A 27,500-nucleotide genomic window follows, 5' to 3' on the forward strand; every position below is an offset into this window, starting at 1 on the left:
GGCCTGGGAACGCCTGGCAGTTCAGGGAGAGAGCATGCGAGCCCCATGTGCTTTCTCCCGAGCCTGGCCGCGAGCATCTCTTCCATCTGGCAGCTGTTCTGAGTTACATCCTTTGTCCTAAGCCCGCAATCTGGTGAGGGAAAGGTTTTCCCAGTTCTGTGAGCCACTCTGCTGCATTAATCAAACCCAAGGAGGGGGTCGTGGGGACCTCTCATCTGTATTCTGTGGGGTCAGAAGCCCTGGTGACGCGTGGACGTGGACTGGCCTGGGGGAGAAAGTCCTGTGATGCAGAATCGTCACCTGTGAAATGTGACACTGCTCCAGGGAGCTAGTGCCAGAACTGACTTGAATTGTAGGACCCCAGCTGGGGTGGGAGAACTGCCTGGTCTTGTGGAGGAGCCCCCACATGGGAATGGAGTAGAATCCTAATTATGTATCCTTGTGAAATACTGAAAGCAACCCAAATCCCAAAAGATTGGTAACACATTTATTTATTTATTTATTTATTTATTTATGATAGTCAGAGAGAGAGAGAGAGAGGCAGAGACATAGGCAGAGGGAGAAGCAGGCTCCATGCACCAGGAGCCCGACGTGGGATTCGATCCCGGGTCTCCAGGATTGCGCCCTGGGCCAAAGGCAGGCGCTAAACCGCTGCAGCACCCAGGGATCCCCTGGTAACACATTTATTTTTTTTTTATTTTTAATTATTTATGAGAGGCACACAGTGAGAGAGAGAGAGAGAGGCAGAGACATAGGCAGAGGGAGAAACAGGCTCCATGCACCGGGAGCCCGACGTGGGATTCGATCCCGGGTCTCCAGGATCGCGCCCTGGGCCAAAGGCAGGCGCCAAACCGCTGCGCCACCCAGGGATCCCCCTGGTAACACATTTAAAGACGAATTATGCTGGTGGTTGCCCTGGCCTGGAGGGGATGAATGGTCCGGGGTGGAGGGTGAGGCTGGAAGGCACACAGTCTCTTTTTGGGGTGAAGGCTCTTTGAGTGTGGTTTAGTTGAGTGTGGTGATAGTTGCACAATTCTGTGAACATACCTTAAACCACAAACATCCACACTTTTTTTTTAAGTAAGCTCCAAGCCCAACGCAGGGCTTGAACTCAACACCCTGAGGCCACGGGCTGAGGGTTCCACCCAGCCAATCAGGCACCCTGTCCTGCATACACCTTAAGTGGACGGTTGTGTGGAATTTGAAGAGTATCTCAACAAAGCCATGACCAGGATAGTTTTTTTCTGGACTCAAATAGAAACAACCTCCAACAAAACATGGTCACAGCGTAGCACTGATGGTCAACAATACTGTATTATAAGGCTCGCAGTGGTTAGGGGACCAGATCTACTTGTTCTACTGCACACACAAAGGTAAAGAGATAATGGGATGCAGGCGTCAGTGAACGCTGTGCGGGCCATCACGTTACAACACATAAGTATGTCAAATCAACATGCCTACACCTCAAACTCACACAGCGCTATATGTCTAGCACCTCTCAATTAAAAAAAAAAAAAATGAAGATGTTCTTTAGACAGATGGAAGCAGGAAATGTCCCTCCTTAGTTCTTTCCACAGGGGTGGAGGGTTGTTGGCGGGGGGGGGGGGGGGGGGCGCTCTTCAGGGGAGGAGGGAAGATGCTCACCTCATCCCCCCCAGTTAGTTGTTCTGAGCCTCTGCTGCTGACGGCTGGCAGGGCCATCAGGACCCCTACGTGGGCTCAAGGCAGGGGCACGCGCCTGGCCTCTGCGGTTATGTGGAGCAAGGCATAGCTCCTAGAACACTCACTTCTGTCTGGGTTGTGCATGCACGCCTCATGTGGCCCAAAGCCTTCAGGTACGGTGGCCCGAAGGCGGGGTGGGGATTGAAAAGCAGGGGTGGCCTCCAAGAACACAAAAGTACAGATTCAAAAGGGCACATGCTCCCTGATGTTTACAGCGCGGCAACATAGCCCAATATGGAGATGGCCCACAGGTCCTCTGACTGATGAGTAAAGATGTGAGATACATGCACAATGGAGTATTACTCAACCATCACAAAGGAGATCATGGGTGCTCAGGTGGCTCAGTCGGTGAAGCGTCCGGCTTCAGCTTAGGTCATGATCCCGGGGTCCTGGCTCGAGTCCCGGGTCAGGCTCCCTGCTCAAGCGGGGAGTCTGCTTCTCCCTCTCCTCTCCCTCTGCTGCTCCCCTTGCTTGTGCTCACTCCCTCCAATAAATAAATAAAATCTTAAAAAAAAAAAATGAGGGGATCCCTGAGTGGCTAAGTGGTTTAGCACCTGCCTTGGGCCCAGGGCATGATCCTGGAGTCCGGGGAGGTGCCTGTCCTGAGGAGCACGGGTGACATCTGGAAATGCTAAATTACTATATCCTACACCTGAAACTAACATTACACTGTATATTAACTAAGTGAAATTAAAATTAAAACTTAAAAAATCAGCAGTGGGCTGTGGTCCCTAAAAGCACCACATGGATGTAGAAGTCCCCCTCTGCTTTGAGAGTCCCTAAACGCAGAGATGCCTGGGTGGCTCGGCAGTTGAGCGTCTGCCTTTGGTTTAGGATATGATCCTGGGGTCTCAGGATCGAGTCCCGCATTGGGCTTCCTGCATGGAGCCTGCTTCTCCCTCTCCCTCTGCCGGTGTCTCTCTCTCTCTTTCTGTGTCTCTCATGAATAAATAAAATCTTAAAAAAAAAAAAAGAGTCCCTAAACGCAAAAAAGGTGGGCATAAGCGTCATTAGCATAATGTGCGTGTGTACAGACATGTCTCCTACGTGCTCGTGGGCAACCTCATGCTTGCTTAGCACGCACAGAATGGTGACTCCACTTCTTGATATTCCTCCAAACCCTAAAACTCACCCCTTTCGGGCCGCCTGTGAAAGATGACCTTGTTAGGCACCTCTCCTGCTGTCATTGCTGTGTAGAGGTCACTGCTGGGGGTGGAGGATGGGGTGGACCCACTTTGACCTGGGGACGCTGGGGGAATTCCACCTTTCTTAAGCCCAGGGTGCCAGGCCTGCCCATGGTCAGCAACTCTATTCTGTACATGTGGTGTTATGAGGGTCCAGCTCACAGTGTTTCTATCAGGGGAATGATCATAAAAACACATTCAGTGCACAGCACAGTGAATGTACTTACCTGATGGCACTGAATCATACATTTAAAAATGGCTAAAATGATGCTCCGTTGCTTAACAAAAAGGGGGGGAGCACCTGGGTGGCTCTGTCAGTTGGGCATTCGACTTTTGATTTCAGCTCAGGGTGTGATCTCAGGGTCCTTGGAACAAGCATCAGTGTTGGCTCCACACTCTGTGGGGAGTTGGCTTGAGGATTCTCTCTCCTCCCTCTCCCTCTGCCCCTCCCCACTGCTCTAAATAAATAATCTTTTTTAAAAATTAAAAGAACAGGGTCACCTGGGTGGCTCAGTGGTTGACCATTTGCCTTTGGCTCAGGGCATGATCCCGGGGTCCTGGGATTGAGTCCCACATCGGGTTCCCTGCAGGGAACCTGCTTCTCCCTCTGCCTGTGTCTCTGCGTCTCTCTCTGTCTCTCATGAATAAATAATAAAAACTTTAAAAAATAACGATAATAAAAAAATACAAAAACAAAGAAAAAAATAACATTTACTGGTATTGTTAGCACTCCTCCCCCACATAACAGAGATGTGACTGTTTTAGTGTCCACTTTACTTGGGCACAAAATAGATCAGGGCCGAGGAGAGGAGGGCAGGTGGAGGCGGGTGAGAGGCTGTGGGGTAGGGTCTGGAATCCAGAGTCAGAACAGAGGGAAGGTGGCAGGGCCTTGGCAACAGATGTGGATTTCCACAGACGGTTCTCACCGTGTCAAGTGGTGGGGCCGGTCTGGGAGCCCCAGGGTGTTGCCACCCCAGTCAGGTGGTCTTGAGCCTGCGGCTCTGGAAGGCTGACAGGGTGATGAGGAGCTGGGCAGCATAGTAGGTGGTCATGACCACCTGGCGGGCGTGGGGCAGTGGCTGGACGAAGGTATCCCAGGCTAGCACTGAATCAGAGATCGTGAAGAGCAGGGCACCCCAGCAGACAGTCCCACCTCTGGCCAGGCCGCGCCACAGCATGGAGGCCAGGACCAAGGAATAGGCCGCCAGGGCTGGGATCATGCTGGCTGGGAGGTGGAGCAGCAGGAGGCCGTAATACAGGACGGAGACCAGGGCGACGGGCAGCAGGAGGCCTGGCCGCAGGGGAGTGAGGCCAAAGGCCCAGAGGTAGAGCAGGTGGGCCATGGTGAAGGCAGCCACACCTGGAGGAGACAGGACCGGTTGCTTGCTCCCACGTGGCCACCTTGCAGCTCAGAGCCTGAGGGAAGGACTGCCCCTCACAGCAGCATGCACCCTGGCCACACCATCCCCATCTGCTGGGATGGTACCAGGCCCCATGATGCAGAGCTCTCCTCTCCTTACAATGCATACTGCATCCCATCCTCACTCTGCTTACAACTGTCCCTTTGTTCTGCTCCCCACTCGGCTCTCCCCACCCACCTGTTCTGACCTGCCAGCAGTCCCACACCAGAGCCTTTGCACTTGCCAGTCCCTCTGCCCAGACCATCCTTCCTCAGGTGGTTCCTGCACTCTTGAGACATTACCTCCTTGGTGAGGCCATCCTTGACCAGCTACTCAAGACTGCTACACCTGAAGCCCCTCCTTGCTGTCCCTTCCACACCACTCCCACCTTCTAAGGCACTGCTGCTTCCTGATACCCTAGGGGAACAAGGGCTCTGTGAGAGCAGGGGTTCGTGTCCAGGTGGAGTCCAGAAACCATAGTGCGGCCCCACTCACCATAGAGAAAGGCCTCAGGCCAGATGAGGCAGGCATCCCCCACAGCTGAGGACAGGAGGGCCCCCTGCAGGCGTGTGTGGTAGCCCCTGCCCCCTCGCACAGCCTGCAGGGACACCGCCAGGCAGAGCACAGGCAGGCACTTGACGAGGGCGCTGACCCAGGATACCTGGTCTTCAGGGATCCAGAGGAGGAAGTAGACAGCACAGGTGAGGAAGAAGGGGCTCAACCACCAGCACAGGCGTGGCTGCTTTGAGAGACAAGGGGGTCATGGAGTCCCTAGAGCCCAGCCAGCTCCCGGCCCCTGGGGGGCAGGCCCCCATGGCCAGGACTAGGTGGTGGGGCCCCACTGCACCCTAACCCAGGAACCAGAGTCATGCTGTCTGTTGCGGGGAGCTTCTGCTCAGGGACCAGGATGTGTAGCCTCCAGAGAGGGCAGGGCCCCCTGATTCCCACAGGCTGCTCAGGTTCCCCAGAACCCAGGCCTAACCCCCTCCCACACCCGGCATCTCACTTGGACTAAGAAGCAAGGCTTTCCCGGCAGACCCTCTTCCCAGGCGTCCATGTCGGTCTATGACTCCCCAGAGTAGCGCGTGTGTGGGCACGGGTGGCTTTGGGGGTGGAGGGGACAGTGTGTGGTTACACGTTAACCCGAGGAGCGTCCTGTGGACTCTGGGACCGATAACAGGCCCGAGGAGATGCTGCCCCCGCCCTGGGGATGGCCCCACCTGGCACCGCTGATAAGGCGTCCACGGGGGACCCAGGGGTCCCTCCTCCCCCACAGTACCCTGACCCTGCCCACCAGACCTGGCTTCCTCCCTGGCTGCCTGGCGGTGGCAGGAGGGCAAGGGAGGCACAGGTGCGTGGCCATCAATGCCCTCCCCTGCACCTGGGGTCCCCTGAGCAGGGCAGAGCCATCATCCCTGGTCTCAGGTGGCAGGACCACTCTGCCTGGAGGTGCAGGATGAAAACTTCCTAGGCCCCTGCCCACCGTCCCCCAGAAGGTTGCCCGGGGGCCACACCCCACACTACCCTCAGCTCTGGCCTCAGGCCCCCAGAATCTGTCCACAGACAATCCAGAGGGATCAAATGCCAAGTGCTGGGTTGTATAGTCATCGCTCCATGCTGGCTTGAGTTGCATGTCATCCCAACAGACTTTTGTGCAAACCTGCAAGTGCGCTGGGCCTGTGCTCAACTTCTGGTTTAGAAGGAATGGATTTACTGGGTACCCACCTATCTCGATGGGTTGGCCACCCACAGGCACCCACTGCTCCACAACAGGGGACAAGGTTCAGAACATCACTGCTGCAAAGTCGCCCAGCCATGTCACCCCCACCAAGGCTGGAGGCTGGTCTGCCACCTCCTGGAGGTGTGTATGGACCCGGGATACACAGGGCTGGGGGGGCATGGAGGGACTCCAAAAACAGCTTGTGGGGATGAGGCAGGCTCTGTTCCTCCTCCCGGGACACCCTTTCCTGGTCTGAGCATAAGTGACCCCACCCTCAGCAAATCATGAAGGTCCAGGAGCCAAACTGCACTCTGAGGGCCATACCCAGGGGCTGAGGGAAGGCCTGGGGTCCTGACCGCAGGGTGCAAGGGCAGCTCAGAACCCCCAACCCCAGATCCCAGAACTCAAGGCCGGGGCCAGAGTACAAGAACGGCTCAGGCCCCCACCCCTGACCCCAGATCCCAGAACTCAAGGCCCGAGGCCAGAGTGCAAGGGCAGCTCAGGCCCCCACCCCAGATCCCAGAACTCAAAGCCCGAGGCCAGGGTGCAAGGGCAGCTCAGGACACCCAACTCCAGATTCCAGAACTCATGGTCTGAGCAGGAATTTAAACTGTCTTTATTTATATTTGCAATATGAAATAGAAGCTCAGCACGAACACACGCACACTCACGCCAGCCTGGGGAGAGGGAGCTGGGACAAGGTCACTTGGCAGCTGGGCTGGACCCCAGACCCTTGGGCATAGGAAGGGGACCCCAGCCAGACCCCCGCCAACTCCCCACCCCCGGGGTCCATGGGAGGTGCAAGAGGGGGCTCTCAGTGAGTGCATCAGGGCCCCATGGGAATGTCACCAGAGAAACCCCCTGGACGGGGACTGCCAGCTCCCACAGAGCCAGCAGGGTCAGGTGGGTCCTTTATCTCCCAGCCAGGGTCAAAGTGCAGGGTCCAGGGCAAGGGTTTGGGCAAAGGCACGGCCCCCACTCGGGCCCTCCCCGAGGTGGACCTGACCAAGTGTGGGTGTGGACATCTGCACCGGAGGCTGGGGGCATGGTGGAAGGGGAGAGTGGGCAACGGCCCCAGGACCCTACACAGCCCCCCCCACTCCCCACCCCACCGGGATGGGAAGCAGGTCCTACCAGCTGCCCTGCCTGGCCGGGCCTGCTCCTGGCTCTCCATCCACCCACTCTCTCTCTGTATATAATATATAATATAGGTCTCTCTCTCTCTCTCTCTCTTCTTTCTCTCTACTCAACTCTGTTTCTTTATTCTAGGAGACAAAACTCCATAATTTCTTTTCTCAGTGCAAATGGGGGTGGGTAGGGGCCTGTCTCCCTGGCACCGGGCTCCTGGGAGTCTAAAGGAGAGAATGTGGGGGCAGAGAGGGTAGGGACAGGGTGATGGGGCAACAGGGCCACCATGGGCCCCACCCTGCCCCCACTCGGGCAGGGTCCACGTGGAGTACAGAGGATTTAGCCGCCACCACCGGGACCGGGCAGTTACCTGGGAACCAAGAGATACCCATATGAGAAGCCCGCTATCCCCCAAGCACCCACCTGTGCAGACCCAGCCCACCTGCTACCCATGGCCCTTGCCACTCACTGGGAACCCAGGGATGCTGGCCCTCCGGGGGCAGAGCCATTGGGCATTGGAGGTGGCTCAAGGGCCTGGGCACTGTCAGGAGATAGAGACACAGAAAGGTCAGTGCCTCCCCCCACAGGACACCAGCTACCCTGGAGGCTGCACGGCACTCACCTCTGGCTATGAGGGAGCCCTGAGGGCTCTGGGCTCTTCTCCCCCTCTGTGGTCTGGGGGTGCTGGCAGGCCCCGGAGGCTGGAACAGAGGTAGCAGGGTCTCTGGTTGCACTGTTGAGAGTGGGGTGGGCTGGGTATCAGTAAGGTTACCATCACTGACATTCCGCTAGACCCTCCTATCAGAGACCCCTGGGAGCCACCCCAGGCAGGAGGAGCTCAGGGTTGGATGAGACGCAGGCTAAACACACTCTCTATCCCCTTCTGGAAGCCATCTTGCCCCCGGGGGCTGACTGGGGAGACCCAGGCACCCATATGTGGGTATGGGCACAGCACAGGACCCTCAGCTGCCCGGAGGCCCTGAGTGGTGCAGAGACAACCCAGGGGCCAAGCTCCACCTGCCTCCCCCTAAAGCAGCTGCTCCCTAGTCAGTCACCTGTCCAAGGAGCTGGGGGTGGAGCATGTCCCTCTGAGTGTGGCCTGGAGGTCCCCGATGCTGACCAAGGACTGGCAGGGGGCTGTGAAGAGAAAGGCCAGGGAACACAAGGCTCAGTAAGCGTGATGTTACTCTTGCACTTCGCCCCAGTGTGCCAAGTGTACACCAGCCTGGGGGACAATGGGAGCGCAGGTGGGGCTAGGCGGCAGCGCTCACCCGAAGGCTCTGCTACTTTGCTGCCATCTGTGGCTTCCTGAGGTGCTGAGGGGGACACGGGGTCCTGAGACCTGGGGGGCAAGAAAAGCAGCCCGAGGGCCAGCCGGGGTCAGCACTCCAGCCTCAGTGAACTGGGACCTGGGCACCCGTCTGCCTGAAGCCTCACCTGAGCTGCAGGGTGGTGCAGGCCACAGGGCCGGCCAGGCTCAAGGCAGGGAGGTCCCGGGGTATGCTGTGGGACCCCTGTGGGGCAAAGAGCCCAGAGCTCGGCTCCTTCTCCCCAGAGTCTCGGGGGCCGGTCAGGGCATCTGTAGGCACTGAGTCAAAGGTGGCTGTCCAGCTGGGGCCTGGGGGGAGGGAATGGAGGGGCGGGGTGAGCACCAGAGGCAGACACGCCATGGGCACCCCATTGCATCCCGCCCTGTGCTTTCACCCACCCGGAGGCTGGGGGCCGGGGCTAGGATAAGAGGGGGGCCCGGCGCCCCCACCAGCCACACGGCCGTCACCGTCGTCCTCGTCCTCCTCGTCGTCATCCTCCTCTTCCTCGCTGTCTGTGCTGCCCCCACTCCTGCCCAGAAACCACCTGTCAGCGGCTGTGCTGCCAGAAGGGATGGAGGAGGGTGGATGGCTGGGAAGCCACAGGACAGACAGATCATGGCCTACCAGGGCCCAAGGTATGGCAGGCAGGTGGGCGCCCTGAGTGCCCTACGGAGGCGCTGAGGGCCGACCTGACACCCTCCCTCCACCTGGGAGCTTGGGCAGACTGAGAACAATATCTAGCCGCTCCAAAATTATGGTCTAGGTGTTGACCAATGCTCGACCCGAGCCCCTGGGGAAAGTCCGACTGGCCTACATGGCCACTAACTGCGAAACAGCTAAACAAATCACAAGGTTCCCAGGACGCCAGATGCCCCCTAGAGCTGGTGGGAACTGTTTTTACAGTTGCTGACAGGAAAGGAACCCGTGTGCAAACAGGTGAACACAGTTGAAGACAAATGAAGATACCCACCAAACAGGAGAGAAGGGGCATCTCCCAAAGCCACAACCAACACCACGCTCAGTGCTGGAGGACCAGCTGTCCCCCCGGGGTCAGGAGCAAACAGATGCCTATTCCCCACTCTGTTCAGGACCATACTGCAGCCCAGAGAAGCGAGAATATGAAAAGAAAAACATCCAGACCAGAAAAGAGAGTAAAACCCAATATACAGATAGCCAGGCCATATAGAGAAGACCCCAAGGAACCCATTAAAACTGTCACAGTGTGTATGAGTGCCGCAAGCTGCAGGACACATCTCATCCACACGTCCACTGCATTTCCACGCTCGGGACAATCTCAAAATCCCGCTTACATAAAATACTCAAAAAAAAAAAAAAAAAAAAAAAAGGAAGCACAAAACTTACACTCTAAAAAAGACCTAAGTAAACGGAAAGACATTCCAAGCTCACAGACCGGGTGACGGGATACGGTTCCTAGGTCGTGAGGTAACCCACAGGTTCAGGGCAAGCCCTCTCACCCAGCCAGCGTCCTTGTTGAAATGAACTGGCTGACCTTACAAGTCCCACCAGTCCTTCAAAAGCAATGCTAGAGGACTCACTTCCTACTTTCAACCCTTCCTACAATGGTCATGGAGATAGGGAGGTCCTGCCATGAAGACTAGCAGCCCCAGAGTTGCCAGAAACCAACTCACACAGGGATAGCTAAGTGCACCCAGTGTCTCCCACGAGAGGTGCAGGAGGCGCCGGACCCCCACCTCACAATACACAAACTGAGCTCAAAACAGGATCGAATGGGGAAACGCAAGAGCTAGCACCATCACACTCCTACAAGAGCACATGGGGTGAACCATGACCTTGGGGTTATCGGCTTGGCCACCCAGCAGATGGAGCAAGGCACAAACACAGCTACTGGGACGGTGGACCTCACAAGTGCAGTAAGTCAGGCCAGTGCCAGCCTAGGGACACACAGGGGCTGTCTAGGCACACTGTCTTGGGCACACTATCTGAGCACACTGAGACCCTCAAGCCAGAGACCACAGGGGCAGAGGCTCTGAGATGCTGTTCACAAGGCACAAGCCCACCGAGTCAGGGACCGTGGGGCCAGCCAGCACCACAGGCATCTAGGAGCTGGCCACAGCTTACCCACACTCAGCCCATCTCTCCCACTACCAGGAAGAAGAGTCAGAGCTGGTGGGAAGCTCTAAGTACGAGCTAACCTAGAGGAGCAGAGGGGAGCACCGGAGACACGCCTGGGCCAGGCCGCAGGTCTAGGACTCACCGAATTCCCAGCCCCACACAGGCTGGTACACTCCTGCCTTGGCAGCTGAGCTACCCTGAGCTGGGGAGGCACCCCACCTAACACACACATTCCCTTCTTTCTTTCCTCCTCTACTCCAGCTGATGAAAACTAGGTCTCATGGACTGCACAGCCCCACTGCTGGGGAACTCACCGCACACCCGGGGGCTGGCCGCGGCGGGCTCCTCTGGCCAGCTGGCTGCCCTGCCAGGCGCCATCCTCTTCATCAGACTCCCCGGAGCCCTGGCCCTCCTCCTCATCCTCATCCTCGTCGTCAAATTGCTGGATGCGGTCCTTGTAGCATATCTCCAGCAGGTTGGCATTGGGCTGCAGGGTGCAGGGTGGGAGGGTGGGGTGGGTGGTGTGGGTGGCACTTTCTGCAGCCCCCCCACAACCAGGGATAGAGCACCACTCACGTTCTCGTCGTCAGCATTGAGGGAGAAGGTAATGTTAGCTGTCTTGTCAAAAGGCGCACTAGGAGAGAAGCACAGGGGCAGTGAGGAGTGGTGGGTGAGACCACAGCCCTCAGGAAAGGGGTCAGCCAGGTTTCTCCCACATCCACTCAACACACTCTCACTGCTCAAGGTCCCATATCTGCACATCCACCCACTAGCCAAAATTTAACTGTAGCCTCAAATCAATGCCCGTGACCTGTTGCAGTCATCTGTGGAGTGGCCCAACAGGCACCTTGGCAGCTGATGTCCAACACGGACATGCTCTGCCCTCCCATCTCAGCCTTTCCACAAAGACACCCCCAGGGGACAGAGCCTCAGCTCTAAGTGGTGGCAGGGCAGCCCTAGGCAGGCCACAGAGCACTTCTCATCTCAACCTCCTCCTCTCCATCCTAAGACAGAGATAGGATCTCCCTGCACACAAGTCACTGTGAGGACTTCAGGCTGCCATCAGGGTGAGTTCCTCACATAGAGGTGCCCCCTTCCCCTGGGAGCGAGGGTTCAGTGTTTGCGGGGACTTCACCCATCATGGCGGTAGTCAGGAAGCGAGCCAAAACCATGTGCGGCTCATCAGTCTGTTCCCAACTCTGTCCCGACTCTGTTCAGGAGCAACAGGCAACTGAAGCACAAGTCCAAGACACCACGGTGAAGGAGGCCACTTCATGGCCATGACCGAGCAAGCTGTAGCTGTCACCCTGACCGTCTCCAGGGGGAGCCCGGGCTCCCCAAGTGCCCAGACACTGCTTGCTGGTGGGTGAACACGTCTCCATCAAGTGCAGGCCACAACACACACAGCTTGCCGGTCTGCAGCTGGGATTCTGAACTCGAGGCCCCAAAGTGACCGGCAGGGTGGCCCCGTCTTCCATCGAGGCCGAGCACACCCGGCACCCTCTGTTCCATCCTCTTTTGGAAAGCCTCATGGGAGCACAAAACCCATGCTCAGAAATTCAATCCATGGGTTTTAACTATGGACACAAAGTGCCAATGAGAACCTGGCTTCCACTCCACCAGAACACACAATCTTCCCACAGTCTCTGACTCATGTTCCCTAGAGCTGTCATCCGTCTGTGGGGGATAGGGGGTGGGGTCCCACTCTGCCCTGTGTTCATCTGTCTAGTTCAGGAAATACATGGCCAGCAAGCTCCATGGACAAATGGGACCAACCACCCAAGTGCCGCCTCAGCGTCGGACACCGCACAGACACACTCACACAGCCTGCTCTCTTCCTGAAACTTGCAGAGCCCAGCACTCAGGTCAGGCTGGGGCAGTCCAGGAGCCACATGAGCCCTGTAGGGCAGCATATTCAGCATGAAAGTTATAAAAATATTCATGTATTTTTCATTTTAGAAAGCTTCATGGCTTTCCAAAGTTTCAAGTTTTTAACCACACTGCAAATTATCTGATGGAGAAGACAACACGATCCATGGAACAGTCAGTCTGTCCTCCTGTGGGAGGGGCTTCTCCAGGGCCCCAGGCCCCCGACACATGGCCAGCACTGCCCGGCCTTCCATGCAATGGGCACTGGGCTGCGCAGAGCAGCAGCACACACAGGTCTCTGTTCCCAAGGCAACCTCTGTCTGGCATGAGAAAGGCCAGCAGCTGAGCACAGCCCATCATGGTGCCTTCACCCTGAGCCACACAGGGGCGATCCTGCTCCCACACCGACCAGCATGTGTCTCAGTTGCCCCAGAGGCTCCGAGCCCAGAGCCAAGGATGATGGTAGACACACAATAGGAAGACCCCCCGAGATGTACCCAACACACAGGGGATGAAGCTGATGGGGACCCCAAGGGGCAGCTGAGGCCCCTCCTGCCTGTCCCTGGACCCCACCCCTTGGCTATCCCCTGCCCGCCCTCCAGTGGTCCCTCTACTTTCCCTCAAGGCATTACCAACTCCTCAAAACTTTCCTCAAAGTCACCCCTTCTACTCCAACTACACTTCCTCCAGGGACCTTACAGAGGATGGGCTCCCTCCCAGACCACTGCCTGGCCAACCTCGCTCCCACCCCGACCCAAGCTCCCCTCCCGCTTTGCTGCCATAAACTTGCTCATCAATTTGCAAAATGGCAGAAAACTCTTTTTTTTTTTCTGACTACAAAAAGAACAGATGCCTGTGGTGGAAAACTTGGTAACTAAAGAAGAAAGCTGATGACTGCAACACCAAGTTAAATTGCTATTGCTCAACAAAGCAGCTGTAGAAGTCACCGAAAGCTCAAGTTCTCCTGTCAGCCCAGGGCCTGGTGGAGGGCTGGGGGCTGCTCTGGCATCAAGGGGTCATCCCACCAGCTACACACGCAGCTGACTCCCCAAGGAGGGGACAGAGGAGCCCCCAGCTGGCCGCTCCCCATGCTGAGCCCAAGTGCCAGGACTGGTGGGACCAAGGAGGACGCAGGAAGCCTGGCAGAAAGTGCCACAGGGCCAGTGAGTACTCGTGCTCCCACCTGCTGTGTTCTCACCCCTGCTCGCCTACAGAAGAGCACACTCACTTCACGCTTTCTTCCTGCTCCCCAAACTCCTCATCATTGAAGCCAAAGTGGTCGATGAAGGCTGAGGTCATGCGCTGCATCTGGAAGTCCATGAAGGCCTGTGGAGGAGCAGTGGTCAGGGATGGGTGGGGCCAGGCAGAAAGGGGCAGGCCCCTGGCCCCCAGCCCACCTGCTGCAGTACTGCCTCCTCGGGGAAGTTGAACTCCTTGAGCCGGTCGTCCTCATCATCACTGGAGGAGTGCAGGTGGTGCGTGCTCACCTGGGGCATGGGGGCAGGCAAGGGGTGAGAGCCAGGATGGCAGGGTGCAGCCTCAGGGAGGTACAGGTGGAGAACAGAACCACGGCAGAGAGCTGCGGCGCCTTACCAGGTCCACCATGTTCTTCTTGTTCGTCTCGGCCAGGGGTCCGGCCACAAAGGCCTCCCACCGCTCCTGCTGCTCACCCGGCAGTTCTGTTCAGCGCAGAGGAGACAGGACGTGAGGGCCCCCCCCCCTACAGCCAGCAGCCCTGCCCCCAGCCCTGGGGCGACACCCTCCCGGACCCTCACCCTTCAGCAGCTGCCCCAGCTGCTCAGCATTGGGCCCCTTCTCCGTGTTCTGCACCAGGGCGTTGGCCAGTCTCGTCAGGTGGCCCATGTAGCCTTTGCGGGGGCCCCCGGTAGACCTGGGCAAGATCGGAGGCCGCAGCTGGACATGGGCCCATGCGCCCCCGCCCCGCCCTCCCCAAGGGCAAGAAGTCCAGGGGCCGCTCACTGCACAAGGTCGTTCTCTTCCCAGGATGTCAGGATGCGCTCCACCAGGCGGCACTGCTGCAGGAGCTGTGAGGGCAGTGGAGACAGTGGGGGCACCGGGGACATGGGGGCAGGGCCAGGACGTGCCCCTCCCAGCACCAAGGGGGATTTGCGGGGGAATGGGAGGGGGGGTGGGGGCCGTGTCCAAGGCCTGAGGCTATAACCCGGGAAGTACCTCCCCTAGAGTAGCATCTGTCACCCCAGAGGACACTGCTGCCCCCTGAGGGCTCCCGTCTGCACCCGCCTGCACATCATCCTCCATTTCTCCCAGACAGACCTAAGGACAAGGCTGAGCCCCTGGCCCCCAGCATGTGAGGCCACCTAGAGAAGGCAGAGGAATACAGTGGGTGACCCACAGGAACAGAGTGGGGTACCCGGGAACCCCAGCTTACATGTTTCACAACGGGATTTGGGACAGGCATCTCAAGGCTGCTGTCGGAAGGAGGCCCAGCACTGAGCATGGCACTCACACAGAACTCGACTTGGGCATGCAGGAAGTTGTTGAACATGTAGTGGAAGAAGAGGTCCTGGGGGGCGGGCAGTGGAGGCTGGCATGGAAAGGCCCCTCATCCACCCCTGCCCAGGGCCCCTCCACCCCCTCATCCCCATCCCGCACTTCCCCACCCTGCCCGGGCCCTCCACCCCACCCCACCCCCTTCTCCGCACCAGCATGGTGTTGGGCACATCCAGTGCCAGGAGCTCCTGCGTCAGGGCTGGGTCATTGGCGCTCAGAGCACTGGCCAGCAGCTTGACCACATGCAGCCGAGTATTGCCCAGAGGCGGGGCCAGGTTGCCCCAGGTAGTACGCAGTGGTTCCAGCTACAGGCACATGGAAGGCTCAGTGCCACCTAGAACCGTGGGGCTGCCCTCCCTGCCACCCTACATCCTTGGACTCCCAGCCTACCTCAGGGGGCTCAAGCAGAAGCTGGTGGAAACGGCTGAGCCGTGGGCGCAGGGCGTGCAGGGCGCCCACACTGGACATGCTGCTATCCAGGGTCGCTTGGGCCAGAAGCTCCAGCTGCCCATCCACACTGCTAAAGAAGTTGTTCACGGTCACAGACTCGGACCTGCAGGGGGGACAGGATGCAGGGCCTGTGTGCACGCATATGCATGTGTATGGCACATGTGGAAGGGAGAGACAAGCTGCTTCCTGTGGAAGTATAGCGTGCATGGGGCGGGGGGGGGGGGGGGGGGGGGCAGGGATCATGGGCCTATAGGGCCCTGGACTCGGCCAGTCAGCTCAAAGCTACAGGTGGTTTACATGGCCTCAGACAGGAACTGAGAACTCCTCTCCCAAGACCCTAAGTGGTGGGATGCCTGGGTGGCCCAGCAGTTGAGCATCTGCCCGACTTGGGGTGTGATCCCAGAGTCCAGGATTGAGTCCCACATTGGACATCGGGCTCCTGCGGACAGCCTGCTTCTCCCTCTACTTGTGTCTCTGCCTCTCTTTCTCTCTCTCTGTCTCATGAATAAATAAAATATTTTTAAAAATACAAATAAAAAATTTTAAAAAAAACAACAGATTCTTTAAAAAAAGACCCTAAGTGGCCACCAAGAAGGGGATGCTGCTTGTAGATGACAAGTCCCCACAACCTTCACCCCTAAAAAGAAGGAGAGGGTCTCGGGGGGATGGCAATAGCTGCCTGGGGAGGCAGGGCCCCCTCACCTTGGCCTTCGGGGTTCCAGCAGGGTCAGGAGCACCTGGATCCCGCTCACAATGACAGACTGGCTCTGCTCTCCCTCCAGCATGTTGCTCAGGAGCTGTTCAATCGTCTCCTGCCTGGAGCAGGGTCAGGACAGGGGATGAGGGTGGGGTCAGGGTGGGGGTCATGGTGAAGGGCCCCGGACATCTTCCCGCCCTAGGCCTTGGAACCACAAACCCACTTCTCCAGGGTGGTCAACAGCTGGTCGGGCTCTAGGCTGTCTTGGACCTGGATCATCTGCTCCCGGCTCAGGCGGATGATGTCGCACAGGGACTGGGATGCATTGGAATGTTGCTGGGGAGGCAAAGAGAGAGCTGAGAATGCCAGCCCAGCACCTGTGCCCTTCATGTCCTGGAGCTGACCGCCCCACCCTTAGGAAGAGGAGTGGAGGATCACACAGGGAGACACAAGTGCCAAGGCAAGGAACACAAGGCATCAAATATCAGGAGAGAAGACGGTGAGAACCTGGGAAACCAGGAAAGTTTCCACACCATTTGCCGTAGCCAAAGGAGGGAACAACCACGAGGTCTACCAACTGGTGAGCAGACAAGCTACTGTGACTCGTCCATGCACCAGCACTCCACTGCATGGATATACACGGAACACCCGGTGCTGACGCAGGGGCCACACAGCAAGACCAGGCACCATGTGATTGCATTCACATAACAAGTCCAGCAGAGGCAAACCCCAAGGCAAAATGCAGCCTGGGAGTGGCGGGCCCATGAGGGGAAGGGGCAGCTAAGGAGCAGAGGCTTTCCTTCCTGGAGTAAGGAAAAATTATTCCCAGATCCACAAGGTGATAACCAGACAATTTTGTGAACACATTAAATGCTGCTCTACGTTCTTTATTTTAAACATGTGACCCATATGGTACATAACCCTCTACCTGGGTGAAGATGTTACGGGAAAAAAACAGAAAAGAACCATGAGCAGAACTCCCAAGTCTAACCCTATACACAGCTACCAGGGCCCACCTGCACAGACCCCAGAACCCTCCAGGCCATGGGCCACACTTCAGAGCCCCTCCCAGGGCCCCTGATCCCTCTGCCCCTGGGGGCCTGCCTGGGACAGGCAATGGGTCTGCCTGGGACCCACACCTGTGGACCTCTGTTCTGTAAGCCAGCAGCACGGGAAGATAAGGCGAGGGCCCCTGCGCTGCAGTGAGGATGTGGGGCCTCTGAATGGATTCTCTGAAGGACTAGCAAGATGTACCAAGGCAGAAGAGACACGAAAACCTGCCAGATCACAGTCAGCAGGGGAGTGGGGAAGGGTCTCCTAGGAAAGCTGGCATTGAGGGGGTGGAGCCTGAAGCTGCTGGCCAGACCTCTGACCTGTCAAGAGACGCTGGGCCAAGCTCCCGTCTCAAGAGACACGTTCCCTGCGGGCAGTGCCCCTTTGCTACTCACAGCAGGTGCCCTGTCAGTGAGCGGCTGCAAGGGCCAGCACCCACACAGCATCTCCTCAGTTCACCTTTTAGGAAGGGAGGACGGGGCGAGGCTGGCGTGAGGAGCAGATGTGAGGGGAAGAGACGGGGCCACAGGTGTGACAGCAGGCGAGGAAAGGACACTCACATTGTCATCCTTTGACGGGTGGATCTGTTCTATGAGCCGCTGCACAATCTTCTCCTCGTTGAGCCACTGGGGGTGAGAAGGTGGGCCTCTGCTCACTGCCTCCTCCCTCCCCCAGTCCCCACCCCCCTCCCCAAGCCCCCACACTCACGTTGACCACATCCTGCCTCAGCTGTGGCCGCTCCACGCAGGTGAGGAGACGCAGCAGGAGGTCCATGATGGCTGAGGTGCCAATGTGCTGTAGCAGCAGGTCAACGAAGTCATCCTTCTTCCGCAGGAAGGACACAAGCTGGGGACAGGAGGGACAGCACATGTCACATGGCAGGACCAGGGCCTGTGCCCACCAGCGCGCCCACCCGCCTCCCCGCCCTGACCCCAGGTTGGCAACGGTACCTGGTCTGTCTTGCGGTTAATGAGGATGCCCATGACCTTGCTGAAGAAGCTGGCCAACAGTGGGTTGAGGCTGCCGCTGCTCTGTAGGAAGCCATAGAGCCGGTTCAGGAGGGACTCGTCAGCACCCAGCGCATCATTGATCTGGGGCACATCTGAGGTCAGGATCTCACAGGCCACACTGGGGTACCTGGGGAGAGGGGGGAAAATGCCAGGGAAGCTGGCTGGGTCCTCCTCGCTACCACCCTCCATGCCCTCCTTATAGAACCCACTCGTGGCTCCCACTGCCCCTGAGGCTCCAGCCCACCTCCTGAGCTTGGGCCCCACCCTCACCTCCTCCCAGACTCCAATCCCTTCTAGTCTGGCCAGGCCCATCAGACTGGCCAGGTGACCTTCTCTAAAATCCAACTTCAACCCTCACCTCCGTGTCCCCCACCTGCACGGGGCCCAACACCCACATCAGAGGTGGCAGTACCAATAAGTCGGGGCAGCGGTGGGGGGACAGAGTGGGTAAGGGCTCACTTGTAGCGCAGTCGCTCCTCGCCACTGGCTGGCGGCTCCTGGGTGACCCAGGCCACCATGGCCTGCAAGTGCGGTGGCTGCGACAAGAAGTCTAGTAACTTGCGGTTGACGACCTTGCACTCCTGTAGCACGTCCTCCTCGTCCAGTAGCTCAAGCAGGCTCAGGTCCTCCCGCTCCAGCAGCGTGTCAAGGTGTGAGCTCGTGTGTAAGTCAAACTTCCAAAACATGGCGCCCTGAGGGCAGGGGTCTGTCACATGGCAGGCTGTGCTGGGACTGCCCTACTCTCTCCTCCACCTTGGCCACCCATCACCCAGATGACCGTGAAAGCCTGCGAGGAGGTCACTTCACACCAGAGGCCAATCACCCTGACCACCTCCTGGCCCCCAGGTCCCGGTTAAGCCTTGGGTGGGGGGCGAGAGGCAGGGCACACACCAGGCCCACAAGGAGACCCCTAAGGCTGCACACGGAGCCATGGGGATCCTGTCCCCTCCAGGGCCTGCGTCTTCCGTCCCACATCTGGGCAGGGACCCCCAGGGGTGGAACTGTGCTCATACTGAAACCTCTGGCACTGGACTCACTTCACTCTATTTACTGAACAAATTCAAATGGCCAGTACGCAGCTGCCAGCCAGCCCAGCAAATCACCATGCCACGTGCAGGGTGTGGGGCAGTGGCAGAGGGAAGTCTGAGATGTCCCCAGGCTGTGGCTGTTGCCTGGATGCTACGTACACACACACAAACACACCCAACCCCTCCACCACCACCCAGCGCCCAGACAAGGAAGAGGAAAAGTGGGGGAGGGGGAGTCTTTCAGAAGAGCCACTGATTGGGGCCCAAAGGAACAGGATAGTCACTGACTCAGTGGGGAGGAGGACAAGGCTGTCTCCCACCACCTGAAGGATGGCGCCCTTCATCCCCACCAGCACCGAGACCCTGTGTGCCCGGCTGTAGTGCCACCCTGACCCACCCCAGCACAGGTAGCTAGCTGCCATCAGGAGCACCATGCCAGGAGCACTCACTAGGCGCCAAGTGGGTCTGAGCCCCCGATGCGCACACACTCAGCTGCTCCTCTGAAGACACCTACAGGCTCCCAGTCTGATCACCTGGTAGGCCTGCCCTGTACTTGCCGTCAGGCTCCCAGGCCCTGTATTCCCCACTCTGTCCACTGCATAGAGCACCCACATCCCCCTCCGAGGGGCTGTCGCCACCCCTCTGCAAGGGAAGGTGGGGGCTCCCCGGCAACCACACAGGCGCCAACCACAGCTCCATGCTTTGTGAAGACCACCTGAGGCAGAGGCCCCTCTCAGACCCACAGAGGCTGGTCCCCCTCCTATGTGCTCACCCTCACCTTCTCTGCCCCATTACCACCTTGACCACGGAAAACCTATCAGCCACAGATGGAGCACCAGCCCAAAGCAGAAAGCAGCTCTGACTCAACTCTCGAAGCAGCCAGGGCTTCAAGCCAGGGCAGAGCAGAGGCACATGTGGCCTCAAGCAGGACTGGCCTTCTGAGCCTGGGTGCTGGGCTCAGGACCAGTATCCCCTCAAGACATGGCCCCCAGCACCCAGCCCTCCTTTCCGGCCTCCACAGGAGACCACTCACCCCCCAGCATCCTCCCCACCCTCCGTGACCAGAATAAGTGGCTTTAAATCTGCAATAACTGGGATTTTGTCCCAAGATGACTACAGGTGGAGTGGAAGACAGACGATCATGGAAGACAGCAGCGGACGCCAGGCCCCAGCTGGGGCGGCAAGGGCATCCTTACCGGCCTCCAGGCCCTGTCCTACAGCACACACCGACTCGCCCCTTAGCCCTACATCCTTCACCCCACGTTGGCCACTTTTCTGAAACACAAACTTGAGTGCCTGATGTTCACTCCTGGCCAGAAGCCCAAAAGGGATTCTTGGGCCTCCACATTCGAGACCCCACAGGCCCCACCAGCCTTCCAGCACTGCTCTGGCCAAGCCCAGCTTCTACCTGGGACCTCTAGCTCCGGTCATATGCTTGCCTGCTGCCCAGTCTGCACACCTGGCTCTCTCGCACCTGCCCCACACCTGCCCAACCACTCAGAACCCCCCCCCCCCAAAGCAAGCTACAGCCAGGCTCCTCATAAGTTGACCTGTGACTGCCACTGTGGGGCATGCCTCCCTCAGCCTTTGGCTCTCCTGAGGAGCTCCCTGCATGATATTACCACCCCACCACCAGGCCGGACATCTAGGCCTCCTGGCACCATGCTGGTGACATCAACAAACCACGCTGGCTGTGGTGCTGACAGTGCTCTCAGGATTGTCTTATCTCAACCTACTCTCACAGCCACCCCCAAGGACCAGATGACCTGTAGTCATCTTGGGACAAAATCCCAGTTATTGCAGATTTAAATCTGCAATAGGCGCTAGGGCTCTATTTTATGGGTGAGGAAGCTGAGGCACACCACAGCAACTGCCCACCCAGGCCCCTGGAAAGTAAAGTGTCAGGGCGTCAGGTCCCACCATAAACACAGAATGGACAGGCACAGGACCCAGTTTGTGCAGGGCTCCGGCCATCCTCCCCCAGGCTCTGACCTGCCAACACCTCAGGTAGCTGAAGGCCAGGTCCTTCCTGGTCCTCTTCAGTGAGCAGACACCTCTGAATTCAGAGAGGAAGGCTAGACCTGGGCTCCTCACAGCCCTGCTGTACCAGCACACCTGCCCATCACTCAGCCACTGGAGGGGGGAGCTGAACCAGAAATCTAGGGGATTCTCTCAATTTGCATGACCCTTTCTCCGACCAGGCCATCACCTCTCCAGACCTGCCCTGTGTCTCTCCGCGTAACACTCCATAGGCACCCAGACAGAGCTGGCGGAAATGGAACCTGACCACGTATGGTCTGTGCTCAGGCACCCAGGGCTTCCTCCACTCTCAAATACCTCTAAATCCTGACTTGGCCGTTCCTCATCTACACTGGACACACTGGCCTTTCTGTTTGCAGAACACACCAAACCTGGGCTCTTCTTAGCCAACTTTGCTCTTGCTGCCTTGCCTGCCTGGGATGTCCCAGGAACTGGCTCCTCCTTATCCTTGGGGTCTCCTACCAAGCACCTACCCCCAGAGGGGCTGAAGCAGTCCTCTGGCCCCACCTCTATCCACCAGCCCAGGACAGGCACCCTGACCTGCAAGATGAGTACTCCATCACACAGTACACATGCCCGGACCAGATGATGGTCCACACAGCAGAACCCTCCTTACTGGGCAGCCAGGAGTGCCCGGGACAGCACTTAGCACAGACCCTGGTATGCAGTTCTTGCCCAGCAACCTTCCTGGGCACACTGGCAATTCCTTCCCCTTGCCCAGATCCTGATATTCCAAAGGAACTTTTCCATACCTGATGGATGTCCTCCCTCATTTGATGACAAGGCCACGACGGGGCAGCATCACAGGTGAGGAAACTAAAGCCAGCAAGGGGCCTCCCCAACCCCAAGGCACTGGTGGGCAGCGTGGGCATGCTTCCTGAGCTGGCAAAGCCAGGACCAGAACCACCTCGAGCGGCAAACAGCTCCATGGGGTGAGCACACAATCTCTTCCCACACCAGACACTCTCATGCCTGATGAGGAGACCAGAGAGTTCAAATGCTACATACAGAGTGAATGAAGCCAGTCACCAAGGACCACGTGTTGTGGGCTCCATTTATGTGAAATGTCTGGAAGAGGTGGACAAAAGCAGCTGGGAGAGACTGGGGATGGGGGCAGGGAGTACCTGCTAACAAGTATGGGACTTTCTTCTGGAAAAAGTATGTTTAAAAAAAAAAAAAACACCAGTTCTGAAATTGTACGCAATTTTGTCAATTATACCTCAGTGACAAAACCCCACTACAATGATGGCTGCACGGTTCTGAATACACCAGAAACCACTGACTTGTGCATCTTAAATAGATGAATCACACAACGTATGAATTACATCTCAACAAAAACCATTAGCAAAAACAAAACCAGAGTTGCCCAAGGCTGCGGTGACAGAGCCGGCTCAGACCCTGCTCCAAGTCCAAGTCACCCGGAGCTGACAAGATAGCAGCTGCCAGAAGAGCTGAGGCACAGAAAGCCTGCCCAGGTTCCCCTTCCCAACTGTCAATGTCCCCAAAGGGGCAGGGTAGGGATAGGGCCTAGCCCCCATCTTCTGAAAACCTGTGCAGCCGCATGGGCACCCCGTCTCAGCACCAAGACAAGGAGGTGAAGCTTGGCCATGGTTCCCATTTGACAGATGGGACACTGTGGCCGAGACGAAGAACCAGAACTCTGCCTGCCCTGCTCTCCTCACTACAGTTGGAAATTCTCAAAGTGGAGACGTGCCCACTTCTGAAGCACCTACTTAAGAGGGCACGGGCTATGGGAACCACCCCAACTGCCCCTCAGATGGTCCACTTGGGCTGGCAGACAGGGCTTCCTTCCCCACGCAGCCTTTCCAGAGAACTGTTATGGGGTGGGAATGGGTGAGGCCACCCATGATAAGACAAGAGGGTGCTGGGTGGTGCAGGCACAGGCCCCAGGGGCCTAAGACCCAGGTGGCCCCTCACACTCTCCCTCAGGTCGCTCCTCCAAAAATCAGAGGAAGTTGCAAGGATCAGATGCAAGCAAGTGGTGCTGGGTACCGTACAAACAACCCTTCACAAGCCATACACAAAACAGAGCTGCAGATATGGCAGCTAAGAGTTCATGGCCAACCCCATCTTCCCAGGTATAACTTGCTGGAAGCCCCACGAGTCTGACGGACAAGAGAGGGAGGCTCCATTCACACTCTCTAATGGGGTGAACCTGGGCCAGGCACTTGGCATCCTCGTCTGTGAAATGGGGCCACGCTATTGGGACAGCTAGCTAAGGCAGGTGCTCCACAGGTGCAGGGCCCTTCCTGCGTGCCCCTGGCCACATGGAAGCCCTGACACCCCTAGCAGAAGGGAAGGAGCTGGCCACTCACCCAGGAGTGACAACTCTAAACACAGAACCCAAAGAAAGACTGCTGGGCAACCCAGGTCATTCAAACACTCTGGCAGGCACCACACACACCCCCACCCCCACCTCATGCAACTTTTAGCAACCTTCAAGAAAGCGGAAGTGACTAGCAGTGGCTCTCAGTGTCAGTTTGAAAACCATGACTCTGGTTGCAAACGGAAGAAGGGGAAACCATAAGCAAGAAAGGAAGCCATTAAACACGAGAACCACCTTTCCCTCTGCCAGCCTGGCACCATCACCTCGGGTTTCTTGCTCTACTGGATCGCTCTTAGGCTCTGACACCAGCTGCCCTCTCAAGAGTATGCCAGCCCTTGCCCGGGCTCCGAAAGGGCCTGGCTACAGCTCCCACAGTGCCGCTGCTGCCTCATCATCTAGGTCTATCCAGACACCGCTCTGCCTGCCAGGGAGCCTTTAGGCAGAGCCTTCATCTTCCACCCCTTCCTCGCCTGCCCTGGCCCCAAAGCACCCAGAAGTGGAGGTCAAGGGTGCAGAGGCCTCTGGGAGGGCCTCCAGGGTGGCCACCTGAGCTGCCACCTCAGCTATCACAGGCCCACAGGCTGCTGTAAGAGACCCAGGCTAGGTGAACCTACAAGGGGACAGAACCCACTACCAAGGGCACCTGGGTGGTTCAGTGATTGAGCGTCTGCCTTTGGCTCAGGTCATGATCCCGGGGTCCTGGGACTGAGTCCCCCACTGGGCTCCCCACAGGGAGCCTGCTTCTCCCTCTGCTTATGTCTCTGCCTCTTTCTGTGTGTTTCTCATGAATAAAATACATAAAGTGTTAAAAAAAAAAAAAAAAACACACTACCAAAACGCCAGCCCCAGTCCCTTGCAGGGCTCAGCAGGCCCAAGGATGGGGAGACCACCTCCCTCAATTCATCCCAGGTCTCCAAATCCGGAAAAAGGTAGAGGACTGCCATTCTAAGGACGGGGTAACAGTAATGGCAACCCCATGGCCTCTGGGGACCCAACGTGTGTGCTGGCTGCAGAACCCAGCACACACCTAGCCAAGGAGGCAGCAAGATATCCGTTAAGGACAAAGGACCACTGAGGCCAGACCCACAGTGGATGATGAGCTGGGACTTTCCCATGGCTTGGAAAAGCCTGGGAAGGGTCCCCAGTTAGAGGAGATCCCAAAGCACACTCTCCCAGGGGAGGTGGCTGTTCTGGTCCACCCTTGGGGAGGGACTAATTAGGAAACACAGACACTACAGACCCCAGGCCCAGGACCGAGGGGCCAGAAAGCTCACACTCAGGACCGTCTCCTGGATCAGTTATGGGTTCCAAGGAGGAAAGGAAGGCACTAACAGACTCTGGAACATAGAGGAGCAGACTTGCTGTTCCAGGCTAATCCAAAATCAGAAGAGCCTGGGTTCCAATCCTGCCTCTCCAAATTTAATCCCTGTGGCCTTGGATCAGTTTGGGGTCCCACCAGCACTGAGCCTCAGTCTTCTCACTTGGGAGACACCTCATGGTGACTGTAGGACCACACCTCCCTCAGGAAGACCTATAAAACAGTGTTCAAAGAGAAAACCGTGCTTTGGCCTGGAAAGGAGGGCGTGTCCCCACCCCCCATGTGCTGAGCCTGCCCCAGAGCGCTGGTGAGCCAGGGATGCCAGGAAGGCCTCTCTCACCAGAACTCCCAGGTCTCTCACCTCATCTCTTGCTGCAACCCGCATGGCGCTCAACACTCCCTCCACACCTGACTGCTCATAGGCACCCTCCCCTCTGCCCTGGCTGGCTGCTCCCTTTGCCTCCCCTCCAGCTCTTTGAGCCTGACTAGCTCCTCCTGGGTCCTTCAGGCTTCAGCATAGACACCACTTCCTCCAGGAAGCCTCCCCTGACTGTGTTAGGGGCCTGCTCCACGCTTCCACAGCTTCCGTGGTCACCCTGTGACAGCATCTGAGCGCTCTGTGACAGGATTCACTTGTACTGTCACCTCTGCATAAGACCAGGCTGACAGCTAGAAATAAATACGTGTTCAATTAATCAAAAACTCAAGTCCAGAGAGGAAAAAGGAATTGCTAAAGTCATTTCCCACAGATCCTGAGAAAAAGTGTTGGTGGTGGAGAGGTGGGGGTGAGAGGGAAGCCAGCAGGTTCTCCTCTGACGCAGAAAAACGTAGATGACCCAACAAAAACGACAGAAAACACGAAAGTAAATCAAAATACGCCACACAGCCACTCATGGGTGGCAACAGAGCAGATGAGACCAAACCATCTACGACACCCAAGCAAGAGAGCAGGGCTTCTCCACCACAGCACTACTGACATTTGGGGCTGGAAAATACTGGAGGCGGGGGGCCACCCTGAGCTATGCACTGTGCCATGGCAGCAGCATCCCTGGCCCCTACCCACCGGGCACCTGGAGTACCCTGTCATGTAACAACTGCTGTCTCCTGCCATTGCCAAATGTCCCCTGGGGGACACAGCCCCCCTGAGGACCGCTGCAATAGGTAACCCCAAACCTAGTAATGGTCCTGGAGCCCTTCCTGTGCCTTCCACAGCCTAGTGAGTCCCCCGAGCCACTGGAGGGGAAGAGCACTACCCTCAACACCGCCTTACACCTCGCTCAAGTTTCTTTACAACTCAGAACTCCGCACCACACCTGATACATCTCCCTTTCCAGAAACATCCTGCCTCTAGGGCTGGGGTTCATGTGCTGTCTGTGGCCTCCGGCCCGCAAAGAGGTGTGAAGGAGCCAGGGAGACCCTGAGCAGGAAGTCCGCCGAGAAGGAGTCCTCCGCCGCCCCCAACGTCCGCCCGCAGACCAGCCCCAGAGCCCCACCTTCACAGACTTGCACGTGCTGTTCCTCCCACCCGGAAGGCCCTTCCTCCCACTCTCCATCTGTCAAGCCGACACTATCCCTCGCGGACAGAAAGCGCCTCCGCCGAGCCAGTCCCCCCGGCGCCCCCTCTGCCGCCGCACGCCCTAAGCCATCTCCATCACGACACCGCTAATTGTGACCGTCGGGCGGGGACTTTGTGCCCTCCCTCCCCCGCCGCCTACCCCCACGGCGACGGGGCCGCTCCCCAAGACCCCCGCACACGCCACGCCGGGGATGGGGAGCTCCGGGGCGGGGGGGTGGCAGGAGGAAACGGCGGACACGTCCCAGGACGGGGATGGAGGGGCTCGGTCCGCGGAGGGGAAGTTGGACAAGAGGAGACTGGGGAGGGCCTGCGGCGGGGAGTCTAGGAACTAGGGGCGGGAGGGGGTTGTCCGGGAGGCAAGGGGAGCAGGCATGGGCGGGGAATCCTCCCCCAGCGGGGGCCGCTCACCTGCGCTGGGGGGCGGCGGCTCCTCGCACTCGGGGCTCATCCGGGCGCCCCCCCCGCCCCGCCGCCAGCGGCTCGGGCCCCTGCTGTGGAGCCCGGTTTGAGGGGGCGGGGGGCGGCGGCGGGGACTCGCACACGCGCCTTCGGGCCTCGGGGCGGGAGGGTCCTGGCGCGCCGAGCCGCGGGGTGGCTGCGAGCGGACGGACGCGGGGGTCCGGGGCCCGCCGGCAGCCGGGGGGCGCGGGGAGGTCAGCGCGGTCTCTAGGCCGGCGGAGGCCCTCAGCGGGGAAGTCACCCCGGCTGGCCCGGCCCAGCGCCGCGCGGGAAAGCAAAGGCCGGTCAGGGAAGACGTCTCCTTCCGCAGTCCCGGCAGGCCGCAGGGCTGAGCAGCGGCCGTCGGAAGCCGAAGCCCACTTCCTCGGCCGCCCCCTTCCTCGCACGGGCTGGGTTTTCGGACTCCGCAGTCTTCTTGGGGCCTCCGCCGCCCGGCTCCGTCCACCACTATCCCACAATCCCCTAGCGCAGGGGCACGCAGGAAGCCCCGCCCACCCGCCGCCCGCCTGGTGCGCGGAGGCCGCCCGCCCAGGACCGGCAGTGCGCGTGCGCTTGGGGGCCCA

General features: G+C 58.3%; 2 protein-coding genes across 8 annotated transcripts; both read right to left on the reverse strand.

Moving 5' to 3' along the window:
• Window positions 1–3,601: 3,601 nt before the first annotated feature.
• Window positions 3,602–5,683, reverse strand: TMEM86B (transmembrane protein 86B). 2 transcript variants are annotated; one of them, XM_041744672.1, is made up of 3 exons: window positions 5,313–5,683; window positions 4,802–5,048; window positions 3,602–4,266 (listed from the first exon to the last, which is right to left on the reverse strand). In XM_041744672.1, the coding sequence occupies exons 1-3, from the start codon at window positions 5,361–5,363 to the stop codon at window positions 3,884–3,886; spliced, it is 681 nt and encodes a 226-aa protein (XP_041600606.1). In that variant the 5' UTR covers window positions 5,364–5,683; the 3' UTR covers window positions 3,602–3,883. The 2 variants fall into 2 exon arrangements, with proteins under 2 accessions (XP_041600606.1, XP_041600608.1); XM_041744674.1 differs by having other exon boundaries at window positions 4,802–5,045; window positions 5,313–5,668.
• Window positions 5,684–6,618: 935 nt separating this feature from the next.
• PPP6R1 (protein phosphatase 6 regulatory subunit 1) lies at window positions 6,619–27,023 on the reverse strand. 6 transcript variants are annotated; one of them, XM_041744670.1, is made up of 24 exons: window positions 26,887–27,023; window positions 18,629–18,861; window positions 18,110–18,296; window positions 17,868–18,005; window positions 17,720–17,785; window positions 16,330–16,442; window positions 16,112–16,225; window positions 15,350–15,476; window positions 15,112–15,264; window positions 14,838–14,972; window positions 14,408–14,472; window positions 14,203–14,318; window positions 14,021–14,106; window positions 13,825–13,914; window positions 13,656–13,753; window positions 11,135–11,192; window positions 10,873–11,045; window positions 8,863–9,023; window positions 8,592–8,772; window positions 8,426–8,496; window positions 8,210–8,291; window positions 7,777–7,887; window positions 7,624–7,695; window positions 6,619–7,524 (listed from the first exon to the last, which is right to left on the reverse strand). In XM_041744670.1, the coding sequence occupies exons 2-24, from the start codon at window positions 18,853–18,855 to the stop codon at window positions 7,521–7,523; spliced, it is 2,628 nt and encodes an 875-aa protein (XP_041600604.1). In that variant the 5' UTR covers window positions 18,856–18,861; window positions 26,887–27,023; the 3' UTR covers window positions 6,619–7,520. The 6 variants fall into 6 exon arrangements, with proteins under 6 accessions (XP_041600604.1, XP_041600603.1, XP_041600601.1 ...); XM_041744669.1 differs by having other exon boundaries at window positions 15,350–15,479; XM_041744667.1 differs by having other exon boundaries at window positions 8,863–8,993; window positions 15,350–15,512.
• Between the last annotated feature and the right edge of the window lie 477 nt (window positions 27,024–27,500).

The sequence above is a fragment of the Vulpes lagopus genome, chromosome 2, assembly GCF_018345385.1.
Source record: "Vulpes lagopus strain Blue_001 chromosome 2, ASM1834538v1, whole genome shotgun sequence".
Classification (NCBI taxonomy): Eukaryota; Metazoa; Chordata; class Mammalia; order Carnivora; family Canidae; genus Vulpes; species Vulpes lagopus.

Excerpts from the sequence above, each read along its gene's own strand:
- TMEM86B (XM_041744672.1), bottom strand. The coding sequence starts at position 5,363 with ATGGACGCCTGGGAAGAGGGTCTGCCGGGAAAGCCTTGCTTCTTAGTC. Across the intron at positions 5,049-5,312 it reads AGCCTTGCTTCTTAGTCCAA|CAGCCACGCCTGTGCTGGTG; the intron begins GTGAGATGCCGG and ends TGTCTCTCAAAG. Across the intron at positions 4,267-4,801 it reads GCCTGAGGCCTTTCTCTATG|GTGTGGCTGCCTTCACCATG; the intron begins GTGAGTGGGGCC and ends TGTCTCCTCCAG.
- PPP6R1 (XM_041744666.1), bottom strand. The coding sequence starts at position 18,855 with ATGTTTTGGAAGTTTGACTTACACACGAGCTCACACCTTGACACGCTG. Across the intron at positions 17,786-17,867 it reads TGAGGCAGGATGTGGTCAAC|TGGCTCAACGAGGAGAAGAT; the intron begins GTGAGTGTGGGG and ends TCTCACCCCCAG. Across the intron at positions 16,226-16,329 it reads CTGTTGACCACCCTGGAGAA|GCAGGAGACGATTGAACAGC; the intron begins GTGGGTTTGTGG and ends ACCCTGCTCCAG.